General features: G+C 41.8%; 1 protein-coding gene across 2 annotated transcripts in view; it reads right to left on the reverse strand.

The window, feature by feature from the left end:
- RPS6KC1 (ribosomal protein S6 kinase C1) overlaps nucleotides 1-12140 on the reverse strand; it is a 100441-nt gene that overhangs the window by 82867 nt on the left and 5434 nt on the right. For both annotated transcript variants that reach the window (XM_081323475.1, XM_081323474.1), the window contains exon 2: nucleotides 5249-5284. In XM_081323475.1, the coding sequence (XP_081179601.1) occupies nucleotides 5249-5284 (36 nt within the window). The remainder of the gene's footprint in view (nucleotides 1-5248; nucleotides 5285-12140) is intronic.

The following is a 12140-nucleotide window of genomic DNA, read 5'->3' on the forward strand; positions in this document are numbered from 1 at the left end:
ATACAAAATAAGGTACTGGCTTTGTGTATTCGCATATTTATTCTCAGTCTCTCTCTCTCTCTCTCTCCCTCTTTCTGTCTCTCTCTTTCGTAAAGCTACTTACATAACCCTATCCCTTTTCTGCAACCTATCCTTACATTTTTCCAATGGATTTATTTGTTGCAAAAATCCAGTTGCTTTTTCTTGTTAGGGGCACCAAGATCCCACATACTCCATATTATATGCATACATTTGCACAAACACAAGTTATTAAAAAGACAACATTATTCAGATTTCACAAATTCACATGCATATTTGGCCATCCCACCCTTTTGGAATAAGTAACACAGAATGCAGAAAAAAGTAGGAAATAGGAAACCAAAGAAATTAAAGTTATGAAATAAGAAAAAGAAAGGTATCATGGTTAAAATTAGTATACAACAACACCATTCTCTCATTATACTTCTGCATACCTTTCTAGCCTTGAAATCATCCTTGTTTCTACCACCACTTCACACACTACATTATGTCCCTTAAATTTCTCATCCCTCTATTCTTGGACATCTCATCAACTCCATTAAACCCTTACTTTCTTGGTCTCCCCCTTCTTCTTGCCTAAATCACTCTTCTTTTACACTTGTCTTGTAATTTAACCCCATTCAATTCTCTTTTTTTCCCATTCAGATAATTCTGTTTAACAACCATTCTCAGCTATTGTGGTGATAAAAAATAACATTACAACCAATCCTCCCATTTATAACTTTTGCATATGTATAAAGCAAAGGAAAACTGAAATAAGATCACAAGCACAGTCACAGTTTCACTTAATGACTGCTTAGCTTAATGACTAAGTTGCCACTTCCAATTGTGGCCATTAAACAAGGACTACCTGTATATGATCAAAACAACTCTGTATTTTTTTTTATTCTGGTCACTCACTTGTGCATTCAATCCACATTCATTCAGCACCCACATTACTATTTACATGTTCTGTTGTTAAGTACCTGATTCTTACTGCATTCAACCTACTTATTGCCCTGGTGTACTTAAGTCTCTCTTCCCTAAAGCAGAGTGGACAGAAGTACAAACTTCAGACTTTTTCTTTTCTTTTCACAAATATTTAGTCTGAACAGCAGACCACAACTACTCATTATCCTTCTACAAGCATTTTGCACATTTTAATGTTTCTCTATCTTAACATAATGCCCTTGTTGTCCACCACTTGGTATTAAACTGTTTTTATTATTTCTATAGTTCATTTAAAAATTAAACATTATTCCAGATATCGGTGGTCAAGGATTTTATTCAGTACAGATTTAGAGGTGTGCAGCTCTAATCTGAATCTTCCAGATAAAAATACAGATCAGAAAGAATAAGAAACTCTCTTGCTAATTCTGCCTGTCTTCTAATTCTCTGATGTTGTTTCCAACTCCAAATGTTAAAATGCTAAAAAAGCATGATTGTATATCATGTATTTTACTACTGTATAAAACATTTTCCTAGCCTCAGAACTTGTTATGTACATATATAACCAGAACAAATAGATTTAAAAGATAATTTAAAGCTTTTTGGCTAGGCTATATTTTTATAATAACACCGAAGTGCTGTTTTCAGTTGAAAACATGAAAACTTTTTTTAAAAAAAAAAGTTAAACTAAATAAGCAGGCAGAAGACTTCATAAGTTTCAGTTTTGGCCTTACACAGAGTCTACAAATTATCTGTTTGCCAGTATCAGGTGATATCAACCAATTGTCATATTTGCCAAGCTAAATGAAATGCCTCCACTGAATAACAAGCCAATAAGTTGTTTTAAGTGTTTTTGAATATATATTTTTAAAAACACTACCAAATTCAACATGAATATATGAGCCAACTAGATCTAACAAAGCAAATCATTTTAAAAATCTAGATGAAGTAGCATTATATAATACAGATAAAAGGTAAAGGTAAAGATTCCCCCGCACATGCGTGCTAGTCGTTTCCAACTCTAGGGGTCGGTGCTCATCTCCGTTTCAAAGCCGAAGAGCCAGCACTTGTCCGAGGACGTCTCCGTGGTCATGTGGCCGGCATGACTAGACGCCAAAGGCGCACGGAATGCTGTTACCTTCCCACCGTAGTGGTCCCTATTTTTCTACTTGCATTTTTACATGCTTTCGAACTGCTAGGTTGGCAGAAGCTGGGACGAGTAACAGGCGCTCACTCTGTTACACGGCACTCGGGATTCGACCCGCCAAACTGCCGACTTTCTGACTGACAAGCTCAGTTCCTAACCCACTAAGTTACATTAATTTGAGAGGCTAAAGGTTATGGCATTGATATATTTTTGACATTATTTTACATATTATATTTTTAGAGTTGGAAGGACTGATTCCATAAAAGCACTTTAAATAAATAAGTAAGCAAGCAAGCAAGCAGAAAGATAGTTGGGAAATATATTGTAGGGTCCTTGTAACTTTTATAGAGGTCCATGGTCAATTTCTCCTCTCCAGCTCTCATCTGGCTGGGGTGAGTATATGACTGTCCTTATACACCATCCCATTCTCTCACTAGGAGGTAGACTAAGCCTCCTCAAAATTCCTCCCTCCTTCCACCTAACCACCCTCTGCTCATATCCCCCATTTCCTACCCAATCACAGATCCGTACAGTTTTTCCATATACTCCAAGCAATCTTTCCTGCTTCTCTTTTTCCACTCCAGTTCCAATCTATAACATTCTTTCCACCTTCATCTTCCCTACTCTTGTCTCCAATATAGTCTTTAGTCTAATTTTCTCCCAGGATTCCTCCAACTCTAATCTGCAGCACAGTCCTTCAGTTGGATTTTCTTCCAGTTCTTTCTCTTTCTGTACACAGTGTATGGAGTTTTAATTCTTCCCTTCTAAGCTCTGATTCTGAGGAAGATTCTGAGCATCAGGGCTGAATTGATCACTGGGATTAGTAAAGAAGATGTTCTTTAAACTCTTTGAATGATGGGATGGTTGTTAATGAAATTTACTAAGACTGCAGTGGAGGAAAAAATGTGCCCTCTACTGCATCCTGTCTTAACAGACTGGCCTTCTCTGAGATTAGAAGCTAAACTGGTTTGATAAGGAATACCAAGGCTGTAGTCTAAAATGAGAAGTTGAAGTCATCCTATAAGAAGCAATACATGCTATGTCCATACTACTACCAAGTAAACTACATATAAAATATATGTGTATAAAAGAGACTTTATTTTTTCAGTCTCCACACTACATACACAATTAACGGTCTCCCTACCCTTAGTATTATTTAAAAACAAAATAAGTTTGCCTTATCATATTCCATCCAAGCTTATTGACTGTCTTTTTTCATATGGACTCCAAATTCTTCCTTTGCTTGATTTCTAATTCCTTGTCTGCTAATCAACTCATCTTCTTCTTAAATGGAACTTAATATATGGTCATGATTCTTTGTGTCTGACAAAGCCAACTGTACAGGAATACAGATTAGAATACAGAATAACGGAATTGGAAGGGACCTTGGAAGTTTTAGTCCAACCACCTGCTCAGGCAGGAGACCCTATAATATTCCATGCAAATGGCTACCCAATGTCTTCTTAAAAACCTCCAGTGATGGAGCTATCACAATTTCTGGAGGCATGCCGTTTCACTGATTAACTGTTCTCACTGTCAGGAAACGTCTCCTTAGTTCTAGGTTTGATCTCTCCTTGATAAGTTTCCATCTTTTACTTCTTGTCTTACCCTCACTTGCTTTGGAGAATAGGTTGACTCCCTCTTTTCTGTGACATCTGCTGAAACTGTATACATGAAGAATGTGTCCAGACAATTCAGGAAACCTGTCTGGTGGGCACATTATTCACGTGACAGGATGAAAGTCTCTCTTCCACCCAGATAGAACTGCAGAAGGAATATTTGTCATTTTGTTCACGAGCCAAAGCCTAGAACAGGGGTCAGCAACCTGAAACAGTGAAAAAGCCACTCGGAACCGGTTCCCTCACAAAAGGAAAAACTAGGAGCCGCAAAAAATGTGTGCACATGTGCGTACATGCGCGCATGTGCAGAACAGGGTTTGACTGAAGAGTGGAGCCAAGGCAAGATATGCACCTACCCTGCATATTTGAATTGATTGGTTGAACTTTTTTAGTCCCACTTTTTTTTTTTGACTGCACATGGCAGAGGACTGGGAGCCGCAGGAGACGGCTGAAAGAGCCGCATGTGGCTCCGGAGCCGCGGGTTGCAGACCTGTGGCCTAGAAGAACTTTCTGAACTTTCTCAGTATTCTACAAAATCAATCTCTCTGTCAAAACACTATCTCTATAGTGTGCTGGTCTTTCACCATAAAAATTTTTTAATTTGACCAGTGATCAGAATGATCATCAGAGATAAGAGAACTGGTCAACCTGTTGGGCTTTCAGGGAGAATCTGAGATATGATTAACATTCTAGCTCTCCATTCCCTGCTCCCACCACCGCCACTACTGAAAGCCCTCAGGAATATATATCACCAATTTCACCAACATTTAGCTATGGAACCAAAGAAACTGCTCTGGGCTGCAGAACTCTGTTCTTTTTATGAACGTTTTCAGAGTTATTATCATAATTGCCTTGAGCATTCTGCTTTGTTTGCTATCAACCCCTTCTTACCTTATTCTTAGGAACACATACTGGTTCAGCAATAAGCACATTGCATATTTGCATTAAAAGGGGCCAAAATCAATGCCTTCTGGTCAGTTAAAAAGATCAGGAAACAGAGGATGAGAATAACCTCTACCTGAGGGTCTAACACCAGAGAAGACAAATACTGGAGTGAATGATCTCAGTATGGTCTGGAACAGGGGTCCTCAACCTTGGCAACTTTAAGACTTGTGGACTTCAACTCCCAGAATTCCTCAGCCAGCTGAGAGTTGAAATCCATAAGTCTTAAAGTTGCCAAGGTTGAGGACCCCTGGTCTAGAATAAGGAACTTTCTTAAATTTCCTTCATTCTTTATCAAATCTATTTTGCATTCCTTTCCTCTCATCTTCTAATTGGCTGAATCACATTTAAAATCTGTGTGATTCCTGACACTCTGCAGTCTCTCAAATCATATTTCTGTATTTATTTAAAAATGTATATCTCAACTTGACAATGCACATTTATCACTTGCAGGCAGCTACTGGGACTTTCTAATGGGGAGAGGGATGATGACATTATCATGCAGATGCTGAGACTTATATATCTCCTGATAAGAGTCAATGATGCTTTTAAAAGGACAAAGTAACAAAAATGTAAACAAAAGAGCCTTCATTACCTCTTGGACATCTTCTGGATTTTTTCGTGAAACAATCTGAAAAACAAAAGCAAGGCCTTTTTAGTTTTCAAGGCTTTTAAAAGGATAAAAAATAACAAATGAAATTAGACTTGTTAACCCAGACTGGACTAGGAAACCTGCTTTATTGTGAAATCCTTGGTGCTCTGAGAGTTTAGTTGTGTGTTTGCAGACATTTCATTAACCAATTAGATAACATCATCACTGTGAGAGAGTGTGGGTGTTATATGCACTCACAGATGACTGCTTAGCTTAATGACTAAGTTGCCACGTCCAATTGTGGCCATTAAACAAGGACTACCTGTATATGGTCACTCACTCACACACACATTGACAGCCCTGGTCAATAACCAGGAAACAATTGAACAATTACCTCAGATCACTTTCAACCAAACACTGAGGCATGACAGCTTCTTTAGAATTCACAAGTGATCCAGTGAATTTAAAATAACAGCAAAACTTTACTGGTTACAATGTACATTTGCTCTTTCTCACATCATATACACAAACCCTCCAGGTCCTTCACAACTAGACTACCAAGCACTAGATATTGGGATGGAAGCCGCCAAGCCTGGATCCAAAACAATTCAAATACTTTAGGGCAGACTTTAAAAACCCTTGTATCCCTCAAAGTCTTTGCTTTATTGATTCACAAGACTCGCAGCTACTTTGTCCTTGTTCATTTATGAAAGGAGGAGGAGGAGGAGGGAAGGAAGGAAGGAAGGATGGAAGGAAAGAAGGAAGGAAATGGGAAAGTGATTTCCATGTACTCAAGCCCAATTTCTTTTGTCTGATGTAGGTCACATTTTTCCTTTGTTTTCCTAAGGACTAGCTTCCTTCTTAATTGCCTTCTCAATGAAACCTTTAGACACTTCATATTTAGATATGGCAATTTCAGCCAAGTCTCACGATTGACAGATAACCTTTATTGTCATTTTTTACTGTGGGCACAATGGCACACATTAAAAATGTAATTTATTTGCTTGTTCTCAAAGAGTACACACACATAACACACATTTAAACATACTATATTTATTTATTTATTTATTTATTTATTTATTTGTTTGTTTGTTTGTTTGTTTGTTTGTTTGTTTGTTTTTATATACCGCCCTTCTCCCGAGGGACTCGGGGCGGTGTACAGAGCAAGGTAAGTATACAGTTAACAATAGTAAAAAACAAATGAAACCCCAAGATCTATCAGGCCAGGCCGGCCTGCTGGAACAGGTAGGTTTTTAAGTCACGCCGGAAGGTGCGAAGGTCGGGGGCCATCCGGATTTCGGTAGGCAAGCAGTTCCAGAGGGTTGGCGCACCCACTGAGAATGCTCTCCCCCTGGGGGCCACCAGCCGGCATTCTCTGACCGGTGGCACCCTCAGGAGGCCTTCTCTGTGGGAGCGCACAGGACGGAGGGGTGTTGACGCTGGCAGTAGGTGCTCCCGTAGGTAATCCGGACCCATGCCATGTAGGGCTTTGTATGTCATCACTAGCACCTTGAATTTCACTCGGAAGGCAACTGGAAGCCAATGCAGCTCACGGAGGAGAGGTGTGATATGGGAGTATCGGGAAGCCCCCAAAAGTGTTCGTGCAGCTGCACTCTGCACCAGCTGAAGCTTCCGAGTGGCTCTCAAGGGCAGCCCCATGTAGAGAGCGTTGCAGTAGTCAAGGCGAGAGGTCACAAGTGCATGGGTGACTGTACGTAAGGCATCCAGGTCCAGATAGGGTCGTAGTTGGTGCACCAGGCGAACCCGAGTGAAGGCCCCCCTGGTCACAGCTCCTATGTGATCTTCCAAGGATAGCTGTGAATCTAGGAGGACACCGAGGTTGCGGGCCCTATCAACAGGGGATAATAACTCACCCCCGATGTTGAGGGATGGAATGCTCTGAGTATCCTGGCATGCCGGTATGTACAGCCATTCAGTCTTGTCCGGGTTGAGTTGAAGCCTGTTCCTCCCCATCCATTCCCGAACCGCTTCCAGGCAACGGGACATTACGTCGAGGGCATCACTGATGCAGTTTGGAGTCGAGATGAAAAGCTGGGTGTCATCAGCATACTGATGGTACCCTACTCCAAAGCCACGAATGATCTCACCTAGCGGTTTCATGTAGATGTTGAACAGGAGAGGCGAGAGGACCGACCCCTGAGGAACTCCACAAACGAGAGGCCTCGGAGTCGACCTCTGTCCCCCTGCCAACACCGACTGTGAGCGTCCCAGGAGAAAGGAGGAGAACCACCGCAGAACCGTGCCTCCCACTCCCAATCCCCTGAGGCGCCGCAGCAAGATACCATGGTCGATGGTATCGAAAGCCGCCGAAAGGTCTAATAAGACTAGGACAGAGGAATGGCCCCTGTCCCGGGCCCTCCAGAGATCATTCATCAGAGCGACCAATGCCGTCTCCGTGCTGTAGCCCGGCCTGAAACCCGATTGGCACGGGTCTAGGTAATCCGCTTCATCCAGGACCTGAGGAAGCTGATGCGCCACCACACTCTCAACAACCTTCGCAAGGAAGCGAAGGTTGGAGACCGGACGAAAGTTATTCAATGTAGCTGGGTCCAAGGTGGGCTTCTTGAGGAGAGGTCTCACCACCGCCTCCTTCAAGGCGGCGGGGAAGTGACCCTCACTCAGAGAAGCAGAGATGACCGCCTGGAACCAGCCTCGTGTCCCCTCCCGAGCTGCATAAGCCAGCCAGGAAGGGCACGGGTCCAATAAGCATGTGGAGGAGCTCAACCTCCTCATAATCCTGTCCACTTCCTTTGGAGTCACAGGATCAAACTCCTCCCAGATGACATTGACAAGACTGCCCGTGTCCTGTTCCTCAGACTCTGCCCAGTTGGAGTCCAGGCCGGTTCGAATCCGAGCGATTTTATCCAACAGATATTGACCAAATTCCTCGGCTTGACCCTGTAAGGGCTCCTCCCTCACCTCTTGGTTCAGAAGGGAGCGGGTCACTCTAAACAGGGCAGCCGGGCGATTATCTGCGGACGCGATGAGGGCGGAAAAGTAATTGGCTCTCGCCGCCCTTATCGCTGCGAGATAAGACCTGGTGTGGATTCTTAGTCGCAACCGGTCGGATTCGGATCGACTGGATCTCCAACGGCTCTCTAGGCCCCGTCTCCGACGCTTCATCTCCCGGAGCTCCGCGGTGAACCATGGGGCTCGCTGGGATCTGTATAGATTTACACCCTTACATATAAGCAACATATAAATATTAATCACTGTCCATCTTGAATACATAACGGAAGGAAGAAGCTTGACAGTTCACAAGGTTAATACTGTATGGAACAAAACTGTGACTGAATCTGGATGTTCTGCTTCAGATACCACGAAGCCACCTCCCTGAAGGTAACAAGGAAAACAGGTCGTGAAGAGGATGTGTAGTATCCCAGACAATCTTACGGACCCTGCTCAAGCAACGCTTATGTGCTATGTCCCGGATGGAAGGGAGGGAACTGACAATAATCTTTTCAGCCATCCTCACCACTCTCTGCACCACCTCCCTGTCTGAAGCAGTGATGCTTCCAAACCAGACTGTAATGCTGTATGACAGGATTCTCTCGATCATTCCGCTGTAGAAAGCAGTAAGGACAGGGGAAGGAAGATGTGCTTTTCTCATGCGACGCAGAAAATGCAGGCGCTGCTGTGCCCGCTTCACCAGTGTCTCGCTGTTGAGCGACCAAGCCAGCCTACTTGTTAACTGCACACCCAGGGATTTGATGCTAGTAACCATCTCCACCGGTGAATCATTAAAGCACAGAGAAGTGTGGCTGTGCCTGCCTGCTCCTCCCTTTGCCGTTGAGTTAAACAGGAGATGCCACCAAATGGGGCTCACTCATCACCCAGAGCATTACAAGTTTTTTAATGTATTCTTGACAATAGGTTTGCTATCCAATTGGCATAGACATAAAATATTTCAGAAAAACAGGTTTAGTACATTGGGGAAAAAATAAGGAAATTAATACAAAGGAAAACAATACTAATAGCAAGTTTATGATAGTTCTCATTTAAGTTGAGGCGATAGGCTTACCTGTGCAGGAGACAGGGCATATACAGAGATCATACACCCAATGGCAGAAACCCTCCCCTCCCAATGCCCACATAACAAAAAGAAACCTTTAGGTAAAAATAAAGAGATGGAAGCACAGCAGATATTGTAGACTTTTCCACAGATAAAAACAGGAGAATTGGAGGGCGGTGGATATTTGTGATCCCCAAAGTTAATGAAATATTGAGCCCTGTAGGTTGCATCTAAAAGGTTTAGGTTGACTCTCTTTTGATTTGTCCATGGCTTTGGTTCTTTAGATAAGCCAAAATGGAAAAAAAATATTTCCTCCTGTGACTCATTAGTAAAATCTTTTAAAGCAGTAATGTCTTTTAGGCTTGAGGGTATACCAAAAAAGCAGAGGGATGTGACCTTCCCATTGTAAAAAGTCACCCTATGCAATAGGGGGGTGGGGAAACAAAGGAGGGAGTGGAAGACAAAAATAATCAAGCATTTATATAGACTTAACTTGACAGTGTTATTACTATCCATTTATGCCCAGGTACACTAGGTAGGGGTGAAATTATTTCAACTGTGTGTGGTTCCTTCCATGGTGATCCCAGGGCTGCCAAACCCATTTCCCCATCAAGATTCTCCAGCAGAGCTGTTACCTGGGAGCCCAGGCAGGTGACAAAGCATCCATTTATTGATCATACCCAGACTTCCACAAAGGCATAACTAATCACTCGAATAAAAAAATTCAGAGGGTCAAATCCATGCCTCCCACCTCAAAACCAATAAAAATGTTACATATGCTCCCAGGATCATCTTATGGTCACAAACTCACAGCCCCTGTGTTCAGCAGCCAGGAAACAATTAGGGTCATGCTCAAAACACTTTCAGTCAAGCACTGAGGCACAGCAGGCTCTTTGGAATACACAAAAGACTATGTGAATTTAAAGTAACATCAAAACTTTACTGGTTTCATTGTACATTTTCTCTTTCTCAGACAAACATGCAGATATACAAATACACACTCATATACACTTACCCACATTGTTTTCAACTAGGGAAAACATCAAGTCTGGATCCAAAGACTAGGCAAACTTTTTTTTCCCCCTTTGTTTTCTTCATGACTTAATTCTTTCTTAAATACCTCCCAAAGGGATCTTTCAGATTTAGATTCCTGGCTTTCGTCCACTTGCTTTGGTTCCTGCTTCATCTTTCTCCTAGTGTTACAGGAGTTTGTTCTCTGTTTAAATACAGTAGCTTGTCCTGCCAGTGTTTGGGAGCAGATTATGTAGTTTCCTCCTTGGTACTTCCTTGATTAAGGCACTGATTTCTGCTTGATTGTTTGCCTGGTGTTAAATCTCTGCTTATCAGGATGTTGGCTGGTAGACAGGATGTGTTGTGGTTGCTTTGTTCCCTTCTAAGCTTTTTTATTGTCTCTTTTTAATGTTGTGTAAATATGATTTATTTCTATGTATCTATTGTTGGCTGATTTGTCTGAGTGTCAAGCTTCCAGGAATTTTATAGTATTTTTGGATTTAGTTAAATTAATTCTGGGCATCTAGGTCATATATTAGCAAAAGCAGGGCCACAGACAAGGGAAGAGTGTAAGGTGGATCCTCATATACTAATGCCATATACTGTACTGGTATAAAAACTATACATAGTTTATATATAAATCTGTATATCTGATTGGGAACTGCCCAGAGTTAGTTATAAGATAGGCAGCTATATAAATGTTTTAAATAAATAAATGAACTTGCCATTCATTCTTTCTCTTTTCCTGTCTACATTGAAAATAAGGTAAAGGTAAAGGTTCCCCCGCACTTGCGTGCTAGTCGTTTCCAACTCTAGGGGCCGGTGCTCATCTCCGTTTCAAAGCCGAAGAGCCAGTGCTTGTCCAAGGACGTCTCCGTGGTCATGTGGCCGGCATGACTAGACGCCAGAGGCACACGGAACGCTGTTACCTTCCCACCGTAGTGGTCCCTATTTTTCTACTTACATTTTTACGTGCTTTTGAACTGCTAGGTTGGCAGAAGCTGGGACGAGTAACAGGCACTCACTCTGTTACGTGGCACTCAGGATTCAACCTGCCAAACTGCTGACCATCTGATTGACAAGCTCAGCGTCCTAACCCACTGAGCCACCGCGTCCCTTACATTGAAAATAGTGGAGTTTAAATTTAATATCTGACTTCTAAATATATACAGAATGATTATTTTTCAAGGACAACTTCTGTTGATGGAAGCTATTTTAAAAGAAATCATACTAATAATACCTGCCTGCTGAATAAAGGCAACCAAAGAATTGCAAGTATTAAAGATGAACTACTCTACTCCTATTAGTCCAAAAAGAGGATATGTTTTTCACCAGACAGTTTGTGAATAGCAGACAGAAGGAACAAAATGTCAGGTTGAGTTTCTATCCAACACAAATAAGGATTATCTCCTGACCTTGAATGAGTTAGATCTCCATGGCCAGACTGATGTTGAATTTCTATTCAAAAACTAGGCAAAATTTTACAGAACAGGCAACATTGACCATTTTTTAAAAGACAGGAAAAAGAAGGATTCAGGCACTCTGGTGTTGATATCCAGGAAAAATTCTACAGCAGATGATAAATTCAATATATAAACATCTTAAAAACAAAAAGGTGATGCAAGAGTTTTAGCTTAATAGTAGTACATGTAAAAACAGTCTTTGAATTGCAATAGATCAGAATTCGAATGCTAGGAGTTGGTTGCCAATAAAGCAAATGTATTTATAATATTGAGCTTCAGATAAGTGGATGGTGTCAACCAGCAACTCCATGCACTCCATGCAGATGTTTAGTAGGACAGAAAAGACAGTCAAGTTCCAAGGCACCCCACAGAGAGGTGTCTCAGGGAA

This window comes from Vipera berus (assembly GCF_964194415.1).
Source record: "Vipera berus genome assembly, chromosome: 1".
Taxonomy (NCBI): Eukaryota; Metazoa; Chordata; class Lepidosauria; order Squamata; family Viperidae; genus Vipera; species Vipera berus.